A 27,870-nucleotide genomic window follows, 5' to 3' on the forward strand; every position below is an offset into this window, starting at 1 on the left:
AAATTCAATTATTTAAAAAAAACATTCCTATAATTTATTTATTAGAATTTAATTATTATTATCAATAAATTTTTAATTAAATTTCTAGAAAGAATTAAATTATTTCCAAAAATTTTAATAAAATTCTTTTTAACAATTCAATTTTTTTTCAAAATAATTTTAATAAAATTCTTCGTAGAAATTTAATTATGTTCAATAATTTATTAAAATTAAATTATTTTCAATATCTACTATTTCAATAAAATTTCACAAAAGAATTCAATTATTTAAAAAGAAATATTATTAAAATTCGTCTCAAGAATTCAATTATTTTCAAAAGTATAATAAAATTTTTAGCAGAAATTCAATTATGGTCAAAAGTTTAAAAAAAATTTCGTCAAAATTTCAATTATCTTTATAAATAATAAAATTCTTCTCCAAAATTTAATTATTTTCAAAAATTTTAATAAAATACTTTTCAAAAATTCAATTATTTTCATAAAATTTTTAAAAAAATTTAATAATTGTAAAAAATGTTTAATACAATTCGACGAAAAAATTCAACCATTTTTATAAATAACAAATATTTATTTAGAAATTCAATTACTTTCAACGCAGAATTTCAAATATTTTTCATACAATTTTAAATCAATTCCTTGAAAAAGGCAATTATTCTTAAAAATTTTATTAAAACTTAACGAAAGAATTCAATTTTAAGAAACATTCAATTCTTTAGGAAAATAATAAAATTCGTTGCAATAATTCAATTATTTTTATAAATAACTTTTAATTCATCACAGGAAATAAATTATTTTCAAAATTTTTTAAGTAATTCTGCAAAAAAATTCAATTATCTTGATAAACAACAAAATACTCCCCATAAAATCAATTATTTTAAGGCATTTTAATCAAATTCTTTTCCAAAATTCAATTATTTTGATAAATGTAAAAATTCATCAGAAGTATTCAATTATTTTGAAAAGTAATAAAATACTCTGTAGAAATTCAATTATGGTCAAAAGTTTTAAAAAATTCTAATTATCTTTATAAGTAATAAAATTTTTCTCCAAAATTCAATTATTTTCAAAAATTTTAATATAATTCTTCGCAACATTTCAATTATTTTCAAAAAACTTTCTTAATTTAATCAAATTTTTTACAGGGATTCAATTATTTTTAATACAATTGTAATCTAATTTCTCAAAGAATTAAATTATTCTTAAAAATTTTATTGAAATTCGTCAAAAGAATTTTAATTACCTACTTAAAAATTTGTTGAGAAAATTCTTTAAATGAGAGTTTAATTTTAAAAAACATTCAATTCTTCAATAAATTATTTATTTTTGTATTTAAATAATTTAATTCTAATAGAATTATTTAACAAAAATTTATTTAAAAATTGATTTCAATTAAAATTTTAGATAATAATTAAGTTTTAAACTCTCTAAATTTGAATTAGTAAATATTATTTCTCATTTGAATTAGTGACTGACTTTTTGCTTTTGAATTAGCAAATTTCACTAATAAATAGTAAAATGTAAAAAATAGTAAAATGTAAAAATAGTAAAATGTAAATTAGTAAAATAATAGTAAAATTTACTAATTCAAAAGCAAAAAGTCGGTTAGTAATTCAAATTAGTAAACATTTGATTAAAGAATTTCCGAATAATCGATGAAATTTCGTGAAATTAATTTGTAAACAAAATAATTTGAAAATTTTTAAAAACTTTTCAAAAATTATTAAATATAATTAATTTGAAGAAGAATTTTAATTAAAAATTCTGGAAAATAATAATTGAATTGAAATTATGAAAGTTAATTTTGAATAACTTACAGTAGCAATATTCTTATAATTATAAAATAATGATTTTATCAGTCGGTCATTTTTAAATATTTATAAAACATGAAAAAATTAATTGCTCCGAGTCGAAGACTCGGAATAATCGTTTTCTTTCTGTTTTATAACAATATTTTTAAAGTTGATTAATTTCAAAAAGGTTTGAATTTGAAATTTTTGAAAATCTTAATTCTTATGGGAAAATTATAATGACTAAATATTTATTTAAAAAAGATAAACATAATAATGCGGAATACAGTATATTATATAAAAGTTCCATGTATTTATAAAAATTTATTGGAATTATTTAATTTTGTAAAATATAAATGTAATTTTAAAAATCTGGAAAAATTCCATTTTTTAACCTGGAAAACCTGAAAAAGTCAGGGAATTTGAAATGAGCAAAATCGTAGCAACCCTGACTACTTATTTTTGGATTAAAAAAAAAATATTTTCTTGGTAAACTTGGTAGTTTACCAAGTAATGAGTTCTAAACGAAAGGTCCTTTCTAGAAGTATGTATATAAGAAAGTATCCTTGAATCTGTATGATGATAGAGTTAAAAATTTAAATAAGTGCCATTCCAATCAGTACCACGACAAAAAGAAAAAAAAATTTGACCCTCAGAATAGAAAAGTAAAAAAGGAACGCATTGCGAAACCAGGGTGAATGCCCCAAGGGTCATCTAGACAAGAGATGAAAAAAGACTCATTCGTCAAGTACAAGTCTTCAAGAATATTCTACTCCAACCCCACATTTTCTTCCATTGTACACAACAAAAATTTTTTTTCCTCTTCTTTTCTGCAATTTTCCATCGGATTCATGAATAAATATAATAAACCTTTGTTGTTTTATTAATAATTATTTTAGTAGTAATTTGTAACAATATTTATTTTGTAAAGTGCCTGTTAGAGAGATAAGGAAAATTGACTCAACCTACTTTAAAATCAAAACAGTAGTGTTGTCTATTAATTAAGAACCAATATTGGTCACTAATCCTTTATTTATCTTATAATAATACCCAAAAACTTTGATTCAAAATGCCTTTGTTTAAATTTGTCAATTTTTTTTTTACATAAATTAGAATAAAACAAACAGGTTTAGAATTTTAAAGAATTTTAAAGAATTTAAAAAATAGAAACTAAAATGAAAGAAAAATAGTGTAAGAGACTTACACGGAAAGGAAAGTAGTAAAAATTTGTTAAAACTTAAATTTCCCTTTTATTTTAAGTACATTGAATATATATAGAGGATAATAAAAAAGAGATTTAATGAATACATTTAATTTGAGAGCTTTTAAATTCAATTTATCCAATCTAGATCTCTAATAGGATTATTGGATTAAAGTTTGTAAATGTGTGGGTAGCGTTGAGGATAAAGGAAACGTGATAATCTACGTATAAAGATACTTAAAAAATAATCTTCGTAATATTGTATATACAATTTACTGAACGTACATAGACGCCTTAATAGAACTTAATTGTACTATTCGTATAAAATATTTTTTTCCTACTCTATGAAGTGAAAAGAAATGAGCATTTTAAGTCAATTTTTTCTGACACTTTATATTAAAAAAAAAAACGGTTTTTATTCAAAAATCTTTATGTATGAACTGCAATTAATTTTTATTTCATTTAAGCATAGACATTTCTTAACAAAATTCATATCTTTATTTATCAAAATTTTATTTTTGATTTTATTTTTTCTATTTATTATTTATTAAAGTTCGTAGTTCTTTATATATTCTTTTCTTAATTTATCAAATTTCATCATTAATTAAACTAATGTAATAAAATAATATAATAAAACTAAAATTTTGAATTTTTGGTATCTTTTTTGTTTGTCTCATAAACTATGAATCTACCATGAAATCTAAAACAAAATCCTCAAAATTTATTTCTATTTCTAACAAGAATGATTTTTTTAATATTTATTTAATGATTTCAAAAGTTTTAACGCAATTATCTTGATAATTAACAAAATTCTTCACAAAAATTCAATTATTTTCAGGAATTTAAAAAAAATTCTTTACTAAATTTACTTATTTTCAAAAATAACAATAATCATCACAAGAATACAATTATTTTCAAAATTAATAAAATTCTTCGAAAAAATTCAATTATTTTTAAATATTTTAACGAATATATTTCGTCAAGAATTCAATTATCTTTATAAATAGCAAAATTTTTCGCTAAAAGTTCAATTATTTGCAAAATTTCAATTATTTTCAAATGTTTTTCGCAATTCAATGATTTTCCATATTTACTATTTTCATAAAATTTATCAAATAATTTAATTATTAAAAAAAATTTTTGATACAATTCTACGAAAACATTCAATTATTTTAATAAAGAATAAAATTTCTTTGAGGAATTCAATTATTTTTATCGCAGAATTTCAAATATTTTTCATACAATTTTAAATAAATTTCTCGAAAAATGCAACTATTTTTAAGAATTGTATTCAAACTTGACGAAAAAATTCAATTTTAAGAGACATTCATTTATTCAATAAAATAATAAAATTTGTTGCAATAATTCAATTATTTTCACAAATAATTTTAATTCCTCGCAGGAAATAAACTATTTAAAAAAAATTTTAAGTAATTCTGCAAAATAATTAATTTATCTTGATAAATAACAAAATTCTTCACAAAAATGCAATAAATTTTAAGAATTTTTAAAACATTCGTTGCTAAATTCAATTATTTTCAAAAATAACAATATTCATCACAAGAATTCAATTATTTTCAAAAGTAATAAAATTTTTCGAAGAATTTCAATTATTTTTAAAAATTTTAACGAATATCTCGTTAAGAATTCAATTATCTTTATAAATAGCAAAATTTTCGTCAAAAATTCAATTGTTTTCAAAAATTTAAATAAAATTCTTTTCAAAATTTCAATTTTTTTCAAGTTTTTCGCAATTTAATGTTTTTCAATATTTACTATTTTCAAAAAATTTATCAAATAATTTATTTATTGAAAAAAATTTCTTAAACAATTCTACAAAAACATTCAATTATTTTCATAAATAATAAAATTTTATTTGGGAATTCAATTATCTTCTCCGCAAAATTTAAAATATTTTTAATACAATTTTAAATAAATTCCTCGAAAAATGCAATTATTCTTAAAAATTTTATTAAAATTTAACGAGAGAATTCAATTTTAAGAAACATTCAATTATTCAATAAAATAATAAAATTCGTCGCACTAATTCAATTATTTTCATAAATAATTTTTAATTCGTCGCAGGAAATCAATTATTTTCAAAATTTTTTAAGTAATTCTGCAAAATAATTCAATTATCTTAATAAACAACAAAATTCTCCCCATAAAATCAATTATTTTAAGAAATTTTAATAAAATTCTTTTCCAAAATTCAATTATTTTGATAAATATCAAAATTTATCAAAAGTATTCAATTCTTTTAAAAAGTAGTAAAATACTCTGCAGAAATTAAATTATTAAAAATTTTTTTTTAAAATTCTTGTCAAGAATTAAATTATCTATATATAAATAGGTAGCGAAGTTTTTCTTAAGAATTGAATTATTGTCAAAAATTTAAATAAAATTCTTGTCAAAATTTCAATTATTTGAACAAAATTTAATAAAATACTTCGTATCGATTCAATTATTTTCATAAATTATTATTTAAATTCATCTCAAGAATTTAATTATTTTTAAAAATAATTTTAATAAAATTCTTCAAAAAGTTTTTTACTATTTTCAATTATACCAATTTTTAAATGGGTATAAACTTTTTTAATTCAATAAATTTCAGTAAATTTTTATTAAATTCCTTAAAAGAAATGAATTATTTTCAAAAGTTGTTAATAATATTCTTTGTAAAAATTGAATTTTAAGAAACATACAATTAATCAATAAATTATATTTAAATAATTAAATTCTCGTAAAATTTTATAATAAACATTGATTTAAAAATAAATTTCGGTTAAAATTTTAGAGAATAATTTAATATTAATATTAATACTATTAATATTATTAATATTAAATAATAATTTTGTCACATGGTTATCTTTAATTATTATTAAAAACATGAAGAAATTGATTAGTCCGAGTCGAAGACTCGGAGTTATTGATTTCTTAATGTTTATATAATAATATTCATATAATTTGTTGAATTTGAATGTTTTAAAAAATTTTAATTCCTACGGAAAAATAATAATTAAATATTTATTTAAAATTGAAGCTATCGATGTTTTCGAATAATTTTACAATGAAAGAAATTCTTAAATAAATGTAATAGAACATTTTTCTCAGTATCTAATCATTTTTAGAGAGCGAATCAGAATATTTTTTAGGGTCAAGGAAAAAGTCAAAATTTTATCTGGAAATCAGGGAAAAGTCAGGGAAAAACAAAGTTAAATTTTTGTGGCAACTCTGTATATGGAATTATTTATTATTTTAAATTTTAACATTTCCTTAAATATCAGTCTTATAATTTTTTTTTGTTTCTTAAGGGTTTGAACAAAGCTATTATGCTTCGGATTCTTATTAATTTTGAATATTAATTCTGTTTTAAAAAAAATCTACTTAAGAAAAAAAATAAATATAAAAATCTACTTAAATAGGCGCCAAGAATATTATTCTTATTCTAAGAATATTTTCACTTAATTTAAATGGTTCCTTAAATTAAATTCTTGGCGCCTATTTAAGTAGATTTTTCTTAAACTTATAATGTAATTATTTCAGTGTGAGAAAAAGATCTTTTTATGGTACTTCTTTATCTATTAATATACTATTGTCTATTGATTTGTAAAATAAAATTTTGTTACATTTCTAAAATTGTCATTTTTGTATATAAATGATGATATTATAATGAAAGCGATAAAATGCGAGAATCTAATAAAGCGCATAACACGAACGATTGACCGAAATATTTGACAGTGTTTTGCTAGTTTATAGAGATGAATTGAATGTTAATAAGGTCGTGGACGTTTGGTTGTTACAGATGGCGAAGCATCGTACGAAATGCAGGGACCAAATTTCCTGACGGAACCTGCATCGCGCGTGGAATTTACTAACGTGAGTGGCGGCAGAGTGGACTGCATCGTTAGAGGAAATCCCGAGCCAACTGTGGATTGGTTGGCTGCAGATGGCGGAAGTGTGGTCACCATTCCAGGTATAAGGCATGTCCTTGGGAATGGGACCGTTCACTTTCCAGCTTTTGAGGCCGAGGCCTTTCGTCAGGACGTGCATTGGGCCATCTATAGGTGTTCTGCAATCAACAGCGTTGGTGCTGTTGTCAGCAGGGACGTCACTGTTAGAGCAGGCAAGTATTCTGCGAAATTCTTCCTCGTTAAATGCTCACCACTAAACCACATTTCTCGACATACCAGAAGAGAGAAAGAGAGAGAGAGAGAATGAGTGAGTACTGTTATTGGCATTCTCAATCTTTTCCTGCTACTGACACATTCATTTTTCCATTCACGAGTATTACGATATTTTCATTTTTTTTTTTTTATTAGGAAGCCAATATATTGTACTTTTTTTTCATCAGCCATTTTCATCACTGAAATCTTTTTTTTCATTTAGTTAACGCTGTATCAATATTTTCTCAATTTTAGAAACTATGTATTTTTCTTTTAATTTCAACTAATGGTATTTGTCAAGCAATCCATTTTTGATCTGTGTGCATATACTCCCTTTGCAACTACATTATCGTTGGAAATGTTGTTGGAGATATATTTGCAGAAGTGAATAACGAAATTGATGAATTAAAATTTCCGCAAAAAAATTATTATTAACTGACTAGTCGATTGATTTAATCAATAGATTAGCTGCCGTACCTGCTTTTGATTGGACTTTTTTTGTAGCTACAATTAACAATTTTTTTTATATTTAAATTCTCTAAAATTCTGGAATTCAGTTCATCACTTTATGTTCCTCGAGAAAGGAGATTAAAATAATTAAATTAAATAATAAAATAAACTGAATTGTTTGTGGGATGTTGCTTAACAACTACATCCTGAAAGATAGAAAATTTTATTGTATTGGAAAAGAAAAAGATTAAATTTAATTTCTCAAGATTGCCACAGGTCAGGGAATTCAGGGAAAAATTAGGAAAATTAGAATTGGTCAGGGAAATCAGGGAAAGATCAGAGATTTTTATTAAAAGTACTGGAAAAAATTTAATTTTTAGAATTTATAAGAAATAAACTTACATATAAACTATTATAAACCATGAATCTGCCATGAAATCTAATACAAAATCTTCAAAATTTATTTCTATTTCTGACAAGAATGATTTTTTTAATATTTATTTAATGATGTCAAAAGTTTTAACGCAATTATCCTGATAAATAACAAAATTCTTCACAAAAATGCAATAAATTTTAAGAATTTTTAAAAAATTCGTTGCTAAATTAAATTATTTTCAAAAATAACAATATTCATCACAAGAATTCAATTATTTTCAAAAGTAATAAAATTCTTCGAAGAAATTCAATTATTTTTAAATATTTTAACGAATATCTCGTCAAGAATTCAATTGTTTTTATAAATAGCAAAATTTTTCGATAAAAATTCAATTATTTTGAAAAATTTAAATAAAATTCTTTGCAAAATTTCAATTATTTTCAAAAGTTTTTTGCAATTCAATGTTTATCAATATTTACTATTTTCATAAAATTTAATAAATTATTGAAAAAAATTTTTGACACTATTCTACGAAAATATTAAATTATTTTTATAAATAATTATTATTTTAATTTTTAATGAATTTAAATAGAAATTTCAAAAACAAATGATTACAGAAATTCAATTATTTTCTAAAGTGATAAACTTCTTCGCATTAATTCAATTATGTTAAAAAATTTTTTAAATTCTCTTGAAAATTTCAATTATCTTTAGAAATCATAAAATTCTACGTTGAAATTAAATTATTTTCAAAAAATTTAATAAAATTCTTAGCGAAATTTAAATTATTTTTAACAATTTTCCTTATTTCAATTATTTTTAATGTATTTTAATAAAAAGTTTCCAAAAGAATTCAATTATTTAAAAATTTCACAGGAATTTAATTACTCACCAATTTTTTTTTTATAAATTTCTTCGAACCAATTCAAATAGTTTTAATTTTTTTTATAAAGTTTCTCGAAAGAATTCAAATATGTTTAGAGAATTGAAAAAAATAGTTCTGAGAAATTCAGTTATTTCAAAAAATTTAAATAAAATTCTTTTAAAAATTCTATTATTTTGAAATATTTTGACAAAATTCTTGACAAGATTTAGTTAATAAAATTTCAATTATAATAGAATTTTTCTATACAATTCAATTATTTTTAATACAATTCTTTTTAAGAATTCAATTATTTTCACAAATAATACATTTTTGATGGGAATTCAATTATTTAAAAAAAAAATTCGAAAAAAATCTTCGCAAGAAATGAATTATTTTCATAAATAAAATAATATTTTTCTCCGGAATTCAATTATTGTCGCAAATAAAATTCTTTACAGGAATTCAATTCTTTAAAAAAATTTTTTAATAAATTTCGTTGCAAGAATTCAATTATTTTCATAAATAACAAAACTTAACGCAGAATTTCAATTATTTTTTAAACAATTTGAAATAAAATGATAGAAAATTGCATTTATTCTTAAAATTTTTTTTTAAATTTGCCAAAAAAATTCAATTATTTTTAAAAGTTTTGATAAAATTTTTCATAAAAATTCAATTGATTAAAAAATGAATTTTTCTTAAAATTTTAAATTATAATTCAATATTAAAAGCATTGCGTGAAATTTTCGAAATAATTAAATTTTGAAAATGGTCCAAATTAAAATTTTCAAAAATTTGAATTCATAGTTACAATATTTATATATTTTATAATAATACTAATAATAAAATCATATATTCTCATAAGCTATTGAGTTTGAAAATCTTAATTCCTATATAAAAATAATAATGATTAAATATTTATTTAAAAAAGAAGTTGTGGATTTTTTTGAATCATTTTTCAGTTCAAGATATTCGTAAATAAATGTAATAGAACATTTTTTTGAATATCTAATATTTTTTGGATGGAATCAGAATATTCTTCAGGGTCAGGGAAAAAGTCAAAATTTTGTCTGGAAATCAGGAAAAAGTCAGGGAAAAACAAAATTAAATTTTTGTAGCAACTCTGTTTTTGTATTATTATTGACAAATCAAAATTATGAAAATTTCTTACTTTTATTTTATAAAAATCTTTTAAATACCTCAGTTTTATAATTTTCAATAGGCAATAAAAAATTGCGATTAACAAATTGAAAAACTATAATTTTGATATGTAATTTCTGTCCATTTAGGAGATAACTATCTATTTCTCAAACATTGCCAGGAAAAAAGTAGAAAAGAAAAAAAATTGATCCCTTTTTGATTTGAATAAGTTAGTCGTAATTTTTCCCTGTATTTATTATATCTTTGTGATATTTCTGTTGACTTTGCATTTATCTAAAGTTTCTGGCTTGAAAACTTATAAAGTTATCTTATATATGAATGACAGTGAATATATATGTCTAAAGGGAGAGTAACAGTAGTAGGACCTTTAAAAATAAAGTTTCGTCCAAGTAAACGAACTGGAAATTTCTCCTTATCGTGATAACATGCTCATGAATCATTTCGCGAACACTGCAACTTATATATTATAGCTTTTTGAATTCATGTCTCGATCCTTTGCAACGTCAGCTTTTGGCTCGTCTTCACTTGCGCTTCATATGTATATATGCGCTTCTCTCCTGTGTAAATGAAGCTTACAAAAAAAAAATTAAAAAAAAAAAAAATGGAAAAAAAATGGAAAAAATAAAGAAAACACCTCGGGAAAGACAATCTTCTCTAATGTAATCTAAGCCGCTAATAAAATTAAAAATGAAAGCTGCCAGCTTTTAAGCTCTATAAATAACAGTGTGTCAGAAAATGTGAAAAAAAGATTTGTATCTCATTTGAATTTTTGTCATTTTATTTTTTTTAACTATATTTATGAATTTAATAATAATAATTTGAATAGTTGTAGAATTTATCACTCGGTAAAAGATAATATAAAATATCAAGAAAATTATCAATCCACCAAGTCAAATATTAAAATAATAAAAACACAGATTTTAAAATTTCGAATTATTTTACGTTTTCTGGTGAGAACAGCGAACGATAAAACGATAAAATTATGTTTTTATTATTTTAATATTTAACTTGGAGGATTGATAATTTTCTTGATATTTTATAATAATAATTTGCTTTATATTTTTTAATTCTTTAATTTGGTAACAAATCGATTTTTTCAAATTGTATTTATTATTTTTTTAATTATTGAATTTAGAAACAAATCGAATTTTTCAAATTTTAGGAAAATAGAAAGGAAAATACATTTGAACAAGTGGTTGTAATAATAAAAAATTGCTCCATCATTTCGAATTATCTAAATTAAAAAATGAATTTTAAATTAAAAATAGTTTTAGTTTAGTGTAAATTATTTAAATTATTCATTTATTATTGTTTATATTTATTATTAGTAATGGATTATTTTCTCTCTTCTATATTTAGTTACAACTCTATTTTTTTTGCATTTACCTTAATTTAATGCATTATTTTGTTTTAACTTAATTCATATCTTTATTTATCAAAATTTATTATTCTTGATTTTTTTAATTTATTTTTTTGACTATTTATTATTTATCAATGTTTGCAGTATTTTATATTTTCATATCTTTTTTTGTCAAATTTCATTATTGGTGTTTTTTTATTTACTCTAAATTTAAGTTAGTAAAAATGTTTATTTTTTAAATTAGTGACTGACTTTTTGCTTCTGAATTAGTAATTTTTACTAATAAATTAATAGAAATTACTATTTTTTAATCAAATTTACTAAAATTCAAAAGCAAAAATTCAGTCACTAATTGAAATAAGTAGACATTTTTACTAATTTAAATTTAGAGAGTATTTAATTGTTTCGTATATTTAATAATGTTTGTAATTTTTTACAACTTCTGTCAATTTATAATTTTAAAGAATATTTTACATTCTGACTGTTAACAATTAAAACGAACAAAATGTTAGAAATGCAAAAAAAAATTAAGTTTAAAAATAGAGAAAAATTTAATAAAATGAAAAATTTTATTGAAATTGAAATTGTAAACAAATAGACTAATTGTCTATATCGTAAATTCGTACTATAATGGACAAAATAAAGTTGCGACCTTGAAAGGTTGTTTGGGTTTTGATTATGAATGGAAAAAATGTTGACGCCTGAGGAAATGTGCAGTGATAATAGGAAATGAAAGAAAATTGGAGAGGGAGAAGAAAGTGAGTCAGTTGGTCGAACGACTGTGTCGGGTTTCATCGATTAGATCGAATATCGAAAATTAAAATCTGTGAAAAATATAATGATTGTACAAAAAAAATTTATAATTAACAATAATCGTTCGATATTCAAGAATAGTCTATTGACGATGACCATTGAAAAAGATTTCTTTTTTTTCGGTAAGATATTTATTTTTCTCTTTGTGTCAATTTGATCGTATTTTTTTTTTTGCTATTGTTTAATTCTTAATTTATTGTTCATTATTTATTTAATTAAATCTAGATATTATTTGTTATTTATTTCTTTATTTATATATTTATTTTATTTTATTGTTTATTTTATTTTTTTTATTTTATTTTTTATCAAGTCAAGTGTATTAATTTATTTTTTATTAATTTTTATTTCCCAATTCATTATAATTTTGATTTTTTATAATTCAAATTCACTTCATTGTTTATTCTTCAAGTATTGTTTTCTATTTTATTTTTTTTATCGAATCGGTAGCATTAATTAATTATTTATTAATTCTTTATTGTAATTTCTCTGTTTTGATATTTTCAATATATTTTTATTGAATTTTTTTTTTATTTATTTTTCCTATTCTTAAAAAATTGTTTTCTAATTTTTAATTTTACTTTTTTATATAAAGTCGATTGTATTAATTTATTTCTTTTAGTTTTTCAATTCAAAATTCATTGCAATTTTGTGTTTTAATATTTTTAGTTTCAATTTATTTTTATTTTTTGCTCTGAATACATTTATTTGTCTATTTTTATTTTTTATCAAGTTCGAAACAATTTCTAATTTTTTATTATAATTATATTTATTACAAGTTTGGATGTTTTGATATTTTCAATTAAAAATTCTTGTTTCTTATTTGAGTGTTTTTCTATTTTTTAATTTCTTTATCAAGTCGATAGTATTTGTTTTTACTTCTTGATTCTAAATTTAGTTTTAATTTGTTTTTTCATATTTTTATTTCAATTGTATTGTTTTTAATTTATTGATTTAATTTTTATTTGTTTATTTATTTATAAAATAAGTGGGCAAAATTTTATGTATTTTTTTTCTTTCTTAATTATTTTTTATTTTATTGTTTTTGTTAGACTCCATAATGAGGAAATTTAGATTTCGAAACTTTGGAGAAAATTTTTATTAAAAACCACTTGTCCGAGTATTATTATTTTCCTAATTTTTTAATATTATCGCCTCGGACGTTAAAGTTTGATCAAAAGAAACCTTTCTTTAGTGATTTTAAGAATTAAAAAATTATTGACTTAATAAAAATGGAAAAAAATCCGATTTAGTTTGATCAAAAGAGACTTTTTCTACTGATTTCAAAAATTAAAAATTTGAATCAAATTTAACTAAAAAATAGGAGAAAAAATAATCCGAATATATCTAATGGATTTAGTTTTGATGAAAAGAGACTTTTTCTATACTGATTTGAAAATCTAAATTAAACCAAATTTGATGATTTAGTTGAAACTGATTGAAAAAATGAATCGGAACCCTAATGGATTTATCTTCTTCGCTAACAATCGATATTTAGATGATATTGCGTGCTCACAATATTGCGATCGATCATCAACCTTAATTAATTCATTGTGCGGTCAAAGTTGATCTTTAGTCTCGAAAGTTATATTACACTTCCTCTCGTTTCATGCGATGGGGGGAGGTGGGTTTATTACAAGAGTTTCCTCGAGAAGACGCACGTTGCACATCATTTCCATTAATACAATATCTATCTATAGCAATTAAATGGGACAATTTTTAGGATAATTTTACTTCAACTATTTTACTATATTTTTCCTTCCTCGAAAAGGTGAAAAGTTTTTTAATATATATACAGGAAAAAAAGAGAACCAAGCGCGTCCACAATTGCGATTACGTTAATTAAGGGTGAAAAATGTGATCGCTTGGTGCGCGCAACTATAAGGTTTCAAGTGTCATTGCCAGCGCTACTTGGGAAGCTTTTGTTTTTGCGCAAACTCAACTTCTAACATAATTACGGCAAAAGTTCCGACCTTAAATTCCTGTGGTAGTTTGAGAGACGCCGCACTTCACGGGATATCGAGGATTCCGAGTAACCGTCGACCACCATCTTTCGACTTTAATTAAGAAGCATAGATCGATAGAGATAATTAATGCAGTTGAGAAGTTTTAGCTCTTTAGAAAAAAGGAAATTCATCTCTTCTTTTTTTTACAATATTAATCCCACTTTTAGTTGTCTTGTATTTTTCTACTTGAAAAATATGAGAATGGCCGCAGTGAACATACTTTTGTCCTCTCTGAATAGTACAAAGTTTTAGTTTTTTGTACAAAATTTAGTTTATTAAAGATTTAATATTTAATTATTTCTATTAATAGTAATTATTTTTTTTAAGTTCACAGAAAATTTTGGGGTATTATATTAACACAGTTTTCTTGAAAGTATCAAATTGATACTAAAGTGGATCAAATTGATAGCAAAAATTTGGATAAAATGATTTGATCCACGTTTTTGGTATCAATTCGTTGTAGTTTGAAAAAAAACGAATAAAAATATTGCTTCGCAACACTTTTGATTGGTTTTTAGTCTCAATTTGTCACCCTTAGAAAAACTGTGTTTAAGTGGATTGAAATTATTTGGAAATATTTGTCAAAGAAATTAATTATTAGCAGCGAACTTTGAGGGAATTCTTTTTACGAGTTTGATTAGTCGGGAGAATAAACTTCTCGAAAGATGATTCTCTGTATCCAGAGATATTGAGCCAACAAGTTTAAATATTTATTAAGAAGTTAGAGTGATGAGATTTTTTTTCATATCCTCTTTTTAATATGAATTTATAGTACCTAGTTTTTTTTTAATCTTTTCATCGCTTTTTAATCTTTTTAGGTAGAGGGAAATTTTTAATTTTTTCTTTACCTTGCGAATGAATTTAATTTATTAAATTACGTCATAATTTTAATATTTAACCATGTAATATTAATATCAGAAGTTGAAGCCAATATTGGACTTTGCAAATTCTAATTAAAGTCTTTAAAGAAATTTAAAAATTATGTCTTCTGTAAAAAGTGTTTTAAAATTTGTGATTTTCAATTTTAAAGATTATTTATTAAATGGATTTTTATAGAGTTTGTATTGTCGAACTGTGTTTCTATTTGATGGGAAATTTTCGAATTATTTTCAATTTTCATATTTACTTTCGCAGAATTTTATTCTTATTTTCATTTTCACATGTATTTTGACAGAATTTTATTCATATTTTCATTTTCACATTTACTTTATGACAGAATTTATGACCAATCTTCTTTTTCACTTTCAATTTTCACTTCCAAAAGAAAAGTAAAATTTTCAAAAATAAACATCAATTTTTAAATAATTTAATTATTATTATAAATAGTAAAATTCTTCACAGGAATTCAATTATTTTCATAAATAATGTTTTTAGTTACTTTAAAAAATTTTTAATTAAATTTTTCGGAAGAATTCAATTATTCTCAAAAGTTTTGATAAAATTCTTTGTAAATTTCCATTGTTTTTAAAATTTTAAATTAAATTTATTATTAAAAGAACAGCATTATTTTCAAGAAATTTAAAGAAATTCTTTAACAAAATTTAATTATTTACGAAAACAAATAAAATTGTTTAAAATAATTTAATTTTCTATAAATAATTTTAATAAAAGTTAATAATAAAATTATTAATTACAGTTATTAACAAAATTGAATATGTTCATAAAATTAAAGAAATTCTTTATAAAATTCAATTACTTGCAAAATTTTCAATAAGAATTATTAGAAAATTCCATTATTTTCAAGAAATTTAAAGAAATTCTTTAAAATAATTAAATTTTCTATAAATAATTTTAATAAAAGTTAATAATAAAATTATTAATTACAGTTATTAACAACATTGATTATGTTCATAAAGTTAAAGAAATTCTTTATAAAATTCAATTACTTTCAAAATTTTCAATAACAATTATTAGAAAATTCCAATATTTTCAAAAAACTTCTTCAAAATAATTTTATTATTTTCAAAAATTTTAATGACATTCTTTGTAAGAATTCAATTATTTTTACAAATAGTAAAATTGTTCACAGGAATTTAATTATTTTCAAAACAATTTTAATATTTCATGAAAGGATTCAAGTATTTAAAAAATTTTTTAATCAAATTTTTTGAAAGAATTCTATTATTTTCAGAAGTTTGAATAAAATTCTTTGTATATTTAAATAATTTTTAGAATTTTCAATTAAAATTTAAAAAACTACATTATTTTCAAGAAATTTAAAGCAATTCTTGAAGAAAATTTAATTATTTACAAAAGGTCTGATAAAAATTGTTTTTAAAAGAATTAAATTTTTTATAAATAATTTTTACAGTTGTTAAAAACATGATTATTTTGAAAACTTAAAAGAGATTCTTCATAAAATTCAATTACTTTCAAAATTTACAATAAAAATTATTCAAAAACTCAATTTTTATTAAAAAATTCAAATGAATTCTTCAGCACAATTCAATTATTTTCTAAAAATTTTAATAAAATTCTTACTAAGAATTAAATTATTGTCAAAAATCTTAATGTCATAATTTGATAGAATTCTATTAGTTTCATTAATAATAAAATTAAAATAATTTAATTTATTTGCATTACCATTTTAATAAAATTTCTCGATGTAGTTCAATTATATTCAAAAATTTTCATAAAATTCTTTAAAGAAATTCAATTATTCAATATTTTTTAATAAATACTTCTCAAAAATTCATTTATTTTCAATACATTAATTTTTAATAATTTTTCAAATTAATTTGCCATTGAAATTTGTCAAAGAAATTACTGCAAGTAGTGACAATGTGTTTTAGTCAGACTTTATTAAAACTTTTGTTTTCGAGCAAACACAATTGTATCTAATTAATTTAATTTCAGTCACTAGGTAAATAACTTGGTTCCACTCTTAGTCCAGTGAATAGAATAATTATATTAGTTACTTATTAATAATATATAAACTTATTTATAATATATAAACTTATTATTAATAGTAATAATTAATTTATTTATTTAATAATTAATTGATTAATATTAATAGTAATAAATTTCTTTTTTATTTTCTTTTTTCTTTAATCAAAAACAAATTCTTAAGTTTTTTTTAAATTTTTTTAATTCTAAAACGATATAATGTTAAAAATTTTAAAAAGAAATGAGATTTGGAATTTTTACTCGAGCGCTGTAAAAATTTCAACCGTTGAAGATTAAAAAAAAAGTGAAAAAAAATCTTGAAACTCATAGTTTTATAATATACCCAGGTCGCCTCCTTGTGGTTAAGATTATTTTTATCCCCGAGAGAGTTTTTGAAAATTTTGAGTATGTTTAAAATATCAAGCTCGCTTGACGAAACATAACATTGCATCGCGTGTTCTAATCGAAATATAACTGAAAATAAAGAGAGAGAGAGAGAGAGAGAGAGAGAGAAATTGTATATCTCTGCGTCTTAAACGACACGACGGTTGAGATGCGTCTCTTTTACATATTTCACGGTTTGTAAATATTACTCCCGATGTAGGAAAGGTCTTTCGAGTTTATGCTTGGCTTGGTTGCCGCGTAACCGAGGCCACGATGTGGAGAGCAGCAAACTCACCGAGTTTTTACCCCATTCCGGAGTCTGAGTGCCTCGCTTCGCTGACTCTCGAAACGGGTTGCGAACCCTATAGCACACTATACATTTCTCTGTACTACTCTGACTTAAACTCAACCCGTCTAAAACCTACCCTCCCCTCCCCCCTTCTCTTAACCACCCACACTCTCTCTCTCTCTCTCTCACCCAGAAACCCAGACCATCAACCTTTACGTGCCTTATATGTATTTCACTCACTCACTCACTCTTACTTTATTTTTCTCTCTTAGCACTGTTCCTAAGTGCACGTGAGAGAGATCAGAATTTACTATTTTTAACGGTATCGCATAAAAAAGTTTACCACGAGTTTACCTCTTTTACAAGGATAACAATTACTTGCTGAAAGTAATTTGCTGATGGGAAAAGTAGTGTATATATAGATATATATGTATTTTTTGAAAATTTCAGTAAAATTGATGCTACTTTTTTATATATGTTGTTAAATGAAATTGTTGTTTCATTTTGATAATAAATTTTGTTTACTGTTTTTACTGTTTTTGTGGATTTTTAATATTAACTTTTTTTTAATGTATTAAAGTGAAAAATTGTTTTTACATTAACATTACTAATTTTACTAATTGTTTTGAAAACTGCACAGAGAAAAAAGAATTTTTAATATAGAACTAACAAATTTTGTTTGTTGTTGTTACAAAATTGTTTGTTACCTCAACAGATTTATTGTTATGAGAAAAAATTTGAATTGTTAGGACAAGAAAATAAATTTGTTAGTTTTTATATTAACAATATCTTTTTATCAACGTAACAATCCTTTTTCTCCGTGTAATTAACATTTTGATCTAAAACGAATATTTACACAGTCTGACTATAAAGGACTTTTACTACTGGTACTAAAAAGAAGACGATTTTTTGAATTAATTGGTCTGACCTATTGGGAATTTTACTACTGAAGGTAAAATTACAAGAATTTTAATTTATTGATCTGAAAGTAATACTTGAGAAAATAATTGAATACTTTCGAAAAAGATTAAAAATTTTTTTTTAATAATTCAATCCTTTCAAAGAAATTTTATAAAAAATTGTTTTGAAAATAATTGAATCGTGAATTTCGAAAAGGGCTCAAATTGGATTTTTTTCAAATTTCATTTTTTTGCATTATTACATATTCATTGATATTTTCTTAAAAGGAAAATTTCATCTGAGGTACTTTTAGAGGAGAAAAATGTTTTAAAGTGTTTTTTCCTTTGTCTTGTTTTAACCTAAGATTGTTTGTTCAAAACAAATTTTTTACATTATAAAATTAAATAATAAATTAATGCCCACGTGAAACCAACTCCAATTGGAGTTGGTACCAGTTGAACAGTTTTTTATCATCTAAGAATTTTTTCCATGTAAAATTAATAAAAAAAAATTGAAAATTAAAAAAATATAATAATAAGGAAGTAATATTGTAAAGTATAAAAAACTGTTACCAACTACAATTGAAGTTGGTAACAGTTAAACAGTTTTTATCAACTAAGGATTTTTTTCTGTGTAATATTAATAAAAAAAAAGAATTTAAAAAATTTTTAAAAATATAATAATAAGGAAATAATATTAAAAAGTATAAAAAACTGTTACCAACTTCAATTGGAGTTGGTACCAGTTTGACAGTTTTTTTTAAACTTATCGAAAACTCTACAAAAATATACAATGTGGAATATTTGCAAAATTTACATACGGAAATTTTTACGAAATTCCGTACGGAACTCTTTACAGAATTCATTTTCTCATATAACAAAAAAAAATTACTACAAAAAAAAAATCTGGACATTTTTAATTAAAGATGTTTAAAATAAACAGTTTTTTGTGTCTCCTGTAAAATTTAAAAAAAACGAGTTAAGCCCTTTTCGAAATTCAATTAAATTTCTGTGACAAATTTTACTATTTATAAAAATAATTAAATTCTTCCAAAGAATATTATTAAAATTTTTGAAAAAATCTGATTTGTTTTGTTTTGAAGAATTTAAAAAAATTTTTTTTGAATAATGTAATTTTTTTATAATTTTTATTGAAAATTGTGAAAGTAATTGAGCTTTATGAAGAATTTCTTTAACTTTATGAATAAAATCAATTTTCTTAATAACTGTAAGTAATAATTTTATTATTAACTTTTATTAAAATTATTTACAGGAAACAGGAACTTAATTATTTTAAACAATTATATTAGTTTTCGTAAATAATTAAATTTCTCAAAAGAATTTCTTTAAGGTTATTGAAAATAATGTACCACTTTTAATAATAATTTTAATTGTAACTTTAAAAAATAATTTAAAAGTTCAAAGAACTTTATCAAAACTTTTGAAAATAATTGTATTCTTTCAAAAAATATTATTAAAATTTTCTTTAAATAATTGAATTTATTCGTGGAATTCTATTAAAATTATTATGATAATAATTGAATTCCTACATAGAATTCTACTATTTATAAAAATAATGAATTCTTCCAAAACGTGTTATTATTTATAATAACATATGAATGTGATAATAAATGTCGAAATGAAATAACGTAATCGACTCCCAGATATAAGATTTTTAATATAAATTTAAGTAACAAATATATAAAATAATATTTTACTAATAAATTTATACAAATAAAAAATCAAACAAATATTTATACTGTCTGACTATAAAGGACTTTTACTACTGGATATTGTTTATTATAATGCACAGCAGTTGGAATTATTAGTTAATTTTTTTCCACGCGAGATAAATAATAGTAATAAATAACAATATGAATAAGAATAGGAAATGGAAGTAAGAAAAACAGAAATAAAAATAAAAAATAGAAATAAGAATTAATAAAATAATAATAAATAAAATAATAAGAAATTAAAAAAATTATTAAATGATATGTAATAATATAAAAATTAGCTCTTTAAGGTTTCATCGACAATGAAAAGGCACGAAATAAAAAAAAATAGGTAAAGAAGACAAATGTTTTGTTTCTTTAGTTTTCGAATAAAAAAATGTGGCGAATTTTTCAGTGGTTTCTTTTTTTTTGTAAATTTCATTGAAATGGTGGAGAACTTTATCTACTTATAACTCGTCGTCAAGTTCTGTATATATATTCATTTAGAGTTTCGTGTACGACATTACTCAGACTCATGATTTTAACACAGTTTATTTGTGTGTTTCAGTGGTGCATCAGAGGTACGGACCGGAAGTACAAAGTCCCGGTGGTTTCCTGGGCAACAACGTACTTATGCGATGCAATGTGCCGAGTTTTGTTCGTGATCACGTCAGCGTTACTTCTTGGCTTCAGGAGCCATCCTTCAACATTTATCCATCCACTATAAGCGGTATGTTGTGCTACTGGTAAATTAGTTAATGAGACGAATCGACGTAGTAAGAGATAATTCGAGGAGAATTCGGGTCACATGGGACATCTGAATACATTTGCAAGAGAGTATCGACGAGAGATTATTCTCCTCTCTCTCTATTTCTATCTCTCTCTATTTTCCTCTATCTCTATCTATCTCTCTCTCTCTCTCTATCCCTCTTTCTCTGTCTTTCTTTCTCTCAGAGAAATCAAAGGGAAAGTTAGGGATTTTTTTTAAAAGTACTGGAAAAAATTAAATTTTTAGAATTCATAAGAAAATTCTGAATTTTGGTGTTTTTTTGTTGTTGTCTTATAAACTATAAGAAATTACTACAAATTCTAGAATACAAAACATTCAAATTTTTTTTCTCTGACAATTTCTTTGTAAATAATTTAATTCTTGAAGAACTACCATAAAATAATTATTTATAAATTATTTAATAAATAATTTTACTTAAATACTTCAAAATTAATTAAATTTTAAAAAAGTTGCGTTTGCAATTTTCATAAGTAGATAAACTTCAAAAGGTTTCAATTTAAAATTTTATAAAATTTCAATTTCGAATGAATTGAATTAGAAATTTTAAAGAACTTAGAATTATGAAAATTTTAAAAATACAAATTCTTCTGAAATTAGTTACATTTTTGAGTATAATATTTAATAAATTATTAAAAATAATAGATTTATAGAAGAATTTTAGTTGAAAACACTAAAAAAAAATTGAATTTTGGAGAAGTCACAAATCATTGTAGAAATTCAATTATTTTCAAAAGTAATAAAATTCTTCGCAAAAATTCAATTATGATAAAAAAATTGAAAAAATTCTCGTCGAATTTTCAATTGTCTTTATAAATAATAAAATTCTTCGCCGAAATTCAATTATTTTCAAGAATTTTAATAAAATTCTTGTCAAAATTTTAATTATTTTTAAAAATTTTCCTCAATTTAACGATTTTTAATATCTACTATTTTAATAAAGTTTTCCAACAGAATTAAATTATTAAAAAAAATTAAAAATACTAAAAATTTCACGGGAATTTAATTATTTACAAATTTTTTTTATAAATTTCTTCGCAATTTTTATTAAAATTAATGAAAAGAATTCAATTACTTAAAAAAATTTGTTGACAAAATTCTTTAGAATAATTAAATTTTAAGAAACATTCAATTAATCAATAAATTATTTATTTTTGTTTTTAGACAATAGAATTCTCTTTGAATTTTCTAAGAAAAATTGATTTAAAAACAGAATTTTAGTTAAAATTTTAAAAAGGTTTCAAATTAAAGACTTCGAAAATTTTGAATGTTTCATACTTTTCATTAATATTTCTTTAGAATTAATTTTTTTGAAAAAGTTTCATTGAATTTTTTTGTGAATTATTTGAAGGTTTTATTTTCTAATATACATTTAATTGAAGAATTAACGAATAATTGAAATTCGGTAGAATTGAATTGTAAACAAAAAGGATTAGAAAATTCTCAAAGAAGTTTTTCAGTAATCATTAAAAATTGAAATTCGGTAGAATTGAATTGTAAACAAAAAGGATTAGAAAATTCTCAAAGAAGTTTTTCAGTAATCATTAAAAATAATTGATTTAAAGAATAATTTTTGTTAGAAATTCTAGAAAATAATAATTGAATAGAAGGAATGAAAGTAATTTTTAAGAAGTTACAGTCACAATATTCTTATAATATAAAATAAAATTCTTGGCAACATTTCAATTATTTTCAAAAATTTTCATCAATTCTATGATTTTAAATATCTACGATTTTATTAAAATTTTTCAAAAGAATTCAATTATTTAAAGAAATCTTAATAAAATTCTACGCTAACATTTCATTGTTTTCATAAATAATAAATATTTCATAGGATATAATTATTTACAAATTTTCTATAAATTTCTTTGCAGTAATTCAATTATTTTCATAAATAATAAAATTCTTGTTAGGAATTCAATTGAATAATAAAACTCATTGCCGAATTTCAATTATTTCTAATACAATTTTATTCAAGTTCCTTAAAAAATTGATTTATAAATGAATTTCAGTTTAAATTTTAGATAATAATTGAATATTAAAGCATTATAGCGTTAATTTTTAGAAATAATTGAATTTTCAAAAGGTTTCAAATTAAAATCTTTGATATTATGAATTTTTCATACTTTTAACTAACAATTTTATTGAATTAGTTGTTTTGGAAAAGTTTAATTGAATTTTTTTTAAAAATTATTTCATGTTTCAGAGTGATCGATATCTTTATGTTTTATATAATAATAATATTTTTATAAGTTGTTGAATTTCAAAAAGGTTTGAATGATTAAATATTTATTTCAGAATGAAGTTATTTAATGTTTTCGAATGATTTTACAATGAAAGAAATTTGTAAATAAATGTATTAGAACATTTTTTAAAGCATCTAAGGGACCATCCATAAACCACGTAGCCTGTTTTGGGGGGGGAGGGGGTTCGGTAATGTGCTACGTTAGACCACATGGGGGGAGGGAGGGTTTTTTAGTCTGAGCAACGTAGCTTTGTATTTTTATTTGACATACATTTTTTTGAAATTACGCGGGCAGCTCGAAAGTCAAGTCGAGAAATATATGTGGACGTTCACATGAAAAGGGCCCATTTTAACACTATTGGAGTTATCTATATGGGCGTATTCCTGGCAAAAGTTGGAAAATTTTGAGTGGTCTTAGAACTTTTTTGGTTAAAAATTCGCTGAGTTACGAATTTAAAAGTTTAGAACGCCAAAAACCTCATTTCGAGAAAAACGGTTACCTTGAAGATAAAAAACCAACAGGTTTTAAATTTTTAAAACCATCCCCCCCCCCTCTTAATTTTGAAAATACGAAAAACTTTTTTTTTCTAAAAAGGACAGTTTTTCTATTAAAGAACCATTTTTTAACAAGATTAATTATTAGGTACAATTTAATTGTGTCATTTGAAGAAAAAGGATAGATATTAAACTTATTTAAAAATTTTTGACAGTTTCTATTATGAAAAAATTAACGTAATATTCAAATTTTCATTTCGACAATTACGAAAAAAAGACTCTAACATCAATATCTCTGGTTCTTCTGGGAAGTTATTCAGATAAGAATTGTTTACAGTCCAGGACACCTTAAAGATGAAAAATCAAGAGGTTTTAAATTTTTTCCACACCTCTATTTTTAAAATACGGATTAATTTTGCAAATGACCGCCAAAATGGGCCCTTTTCAATTTTCTAAAGAACCAATGAAATCAAACAGTTAAATTATCGATAAATTAATGAAAACCGCATGATTCGACTTGTCAAAACATGTAGATTGATAATAAAAAATTTTTAAAAATTAAGATTTTGCTCCAAAATTACTAAATTGTGATTATCTCGAAAACTAGAACCGACAATATAGGCCCTTTTCATGTGGACGTCCACATATATTGATAAAATATATAGTGATGAAAAAATATACATATATATACAAAAATATCGATTAAAATTAAGAATTAGTCTTGTATCAAACTCTTACTTGTCAAAGAAAAAAATAAACTGTGATTTAAAAACATTTAATATTGTTTACTATGTTTCAATACGATTTTATTGATTATTTTTAGAAAAGAGAATTTAATATTCATAAAAAAAAAAAAAAGCTACGTTCCATTAGGTAGGGGGGGAGGGGGTTCGGTAATATGCTACGTTAAGCTACGTGGGGGAGGGGAGGGGTCGAAAAGTTCAAAAATCGGAGCTACGTGGTTTATGGATGGTCCCTAAATTATTTTTAGAGTGAATCAAAATATTCTTTAGGTTCAGGAAAAAATCAAAATTTTATTTGAAAATCAGGAAAAAATCAGGGAAATATAAAACTAAATTTTTGTGTCTACCCTGAAATTGTTTCACAAAAAAAAAAACGAAATTAATATTACGATGTTCTTTTGTTTGGATTTGTAATTTTAGTGAGATCTTATTTTGTTTTAGAAAAAATCCATTCTAATTGAAATTAATTTCAGAATTCTTTATGGTATTTCCCTTACTTTTATACTTGGAAAAAATCGATTTTGATAAAATATTCTTGAAATTTCGTGGATTATTAATTTAAAAAAATTTTTTTTATTATTATTTCCTTTACGCAGGCCTTATTGTATACTCGAAATTTGAAGAATATTTTTTATCCAAATCGATTTTTTCAAAGAAACAAGAAGTTTTGATCTTCTCTTCATTTCGTTTCATTGCCACTATGGCAAAATTTATGATGACTTGTCTCCTTCTCTATGATTGAGAGAGATTTAGCGAAATAAGGTTCCTGTGAGAAAGTTCCCCTCCTAATTCTCAACCACTATTTCGTGATTATTTGAAAATGAATCTTCTTAGACTGCAAGAGAAGTAGTTTGCTCACGTATAACGTTGTTTCGGAAAGTACTTCTCGTGATTGATACTCAACTCGAGGGGGGTGGGGAGAAAGAGAGAGAGAGAGGGTGAACCATGTGAATTCGTAACTATTCATATATTATAATAGAAAATAATTTAAATACGAATTTTGTATTCATATAGTTTGAGGCCAGGGAAAAGAAAATTTCACTCTGGATAAGTGCATACTAGAATTTCAAATTTATTACGAAACTTTGTTTTTTACAATTTTTTTTTTAACAAATTTACTAATTAGTCCAGTTTACGAAAAAAATAATTATAATAGAAAATATAAAGAAAAGAATATTTTTTAAGTAAAAAAATACTTCTTTTAAGTAGAAAAAAATATTTTTTTTAAGTAAAAAAGAATATTGTTTTTTTTTAATATGGAATTAAAAAATCACTATTTAATAATAATAATAATTTAATTAGTCTTGTGATAAAAAGGGTTTAAATTTATTTTTCTCCATTTCTCGCAAAATGATAATGAGTAAATAATTTGCAATTTAAAAGGCTATTAGAAATTATTTCCTAATCATGATACTGTGATGAAATTAGAATGTTATTAAATTGTAATGCCTTTGTCGGTTCTTTGTCTCTTGTAAAACAAGCAGTTAATAAGATTTCCTCTCCTTGCAGATGGCAAGTATCACATGCTGCCAAGTGGAGAGCTACTGATAATTAATATTTCACGGAGTGATGTGCAGATGACTTATCGATGTAGAACGCATAATCGATTGACTCAGGAAAATGTCGTCAGTAATAATTTTGGCCGTGTGCAACTGACAGGTGAGTTGTCAAATTTAATATTCATTAAAGAATTCATAATATAGTATTTCACAAATGGAATTTTAATATTTTTTAAAAAGAAAAAAATTTATAAATAAATATTTTATAAAGTTTTTTTTAAATTTATAAATCAAAATTAATTAGAAAATAGGTGTTGGTGTTTTTTTTTATATTTTCTAATTCCTTTTGACTAAAAAAAAAATTTTTAATTGTTGGAAAACTAAAACTAGGAAAAAATAGAGAACTGTTGAGGATGGAAATTTTCTAATTATTCTTTTCTATAAGGAATCGTCGATTAAATACGTAGCCCCATTTTTTTGAAATTTTAACCCCCCCAGCCAGAAAAATATACTTTTATTTAACTCAAATAAATTATATTTTATTTTTAAATACATTTTTTTGGGTGTAGAATTTTATTTTAGTTAATAATTTCCAATACAAATTATTTCGAATATTTTTAATTCGTTGACGCAGTTTATCTTCATAACTTTTATTGAATAAATTATTAACTTATTCCATATGTTATGAATAATTAACATAAATATCGTATAATTTCTGGATAAATGAGATAGAGAATAAAAAATAAAATTAAATCATTTTTGAGTGAAATTTTGTAAAAAATGTTATCAATATTATTATTATTATTATTATTATTATTATTATTATTATTATTATTATTATTATTATTATTATTATTATTATTATTATTATTATTATTATTATTAATGTTTTTATTATTATTATTATTATTATTATTATTATTATTATTATTATTATTATTATTATTATTATTATTATTATTACTATTAGAGTCATTATAATCATTATTATTCCTATTAGGTACTACTAGAGTTATTATTATCATTATTATTTCTATATCATAAATTTATTAAAAAAACAAAAATAATAATAAATAATACAGGGTTGCCACAGGTCAGAGAAATCAGGGAATTTAGGGAGAATCAGGCCAGGTAAATCAGGGAAAAGTCAGGGATTTTTATTAGAAGTATTTGAGAAAATTAAATTTTTAGAATTCATAAGAAAATTCTGAATTTTTGGTACCTTTTTTGTTTGTATCATAAACTATGAAACTACCATTAATTAAAATACAAAACTTTCAAAATTCTTTTCTATTTCTGACTAGAATAAATTTTTTAATATTATTTAGTTATTTATTTCAAAAGTTTCAACGCAATTATCTTGATAACTAACAAAATTCTTCACAAAAATTCAATTATTTTTAGGAATTTAAAAAAAATTCTTCACTAAATTCAATTATTTTCAAAAATAACAATATTCATCACAAGAATTCAATTATTTTCAAAAGTAATAAAATTCTTCGAAAAAATTCAATTATTTTAAAATATTTTAACGAATATCTCGTCAAGAATTCAATTATCTTTATAAATAGCAAAATTTTCGTCAAAAATTCAATTATTTTCAAAAATGTAAATAAAATTCTTTTCAAAATTTCAATTATTTTAAAAAGTTTTTTGCAATTCAATGATTTTTAATATTTACTATTTTCATAAAATTTACCAAATAATTTAATATTTGAAAAAAATTTTTGTCTCAATTCTACGAAAACAT

The 27,870-nt window shown here is 22.1% G+C and overlaps 1 protein-coding gene across 8 annotated transcripts in view; it reads left to right on the forward strand.

Moving 5' to 3' along the window:
• Positions 1-27,870, forward strand: part of LOC122509294 (Down syndrome cell adhesion molecule-like protein Dscam2) — a 332,361-nt gene that overhangs the window by 102,667 nt on the left and 201,824 nt on the right. For all 8 annotated transcript variants that reach the window (XM_043623242.1, XM_043623243.1, XM_043623239.1 and 5 more), the window contains 3 exons: positions 6,793-7,113; positions 20,920-21,081; positions 26,131-26,280. In XM_043623242.1, the coding sequence (XP_043479177.1) occupies positions 6,813-7,113; positions 20,920-21,081; positions 26,131-26,280 (613 nt within the window). In that variant the 5' untranslated portion in view covers positions 6,793-6,812. The remainder of the gene's footprint in view (positions 1-6,792; positions 7,114-20,919; positions 21,082-26,130; positions 26,281-27,870) is intronic.

Source organism: Leptopilina heterotoma, unplaced genomic scaffold, assembly GCF_015476425.1.
Source record: "Leptopilina heterotoma isolate Lh14 unplaced genomic scaffold, ASM1547642v1 Lhet_60, whole genome shotgun sequence".
NCBI lineage: Eukaryota > Metazoa > Arthropoda > Insecta > Hymenoptera > Figitidae > Leptopilina > Leptopilina heterotoma.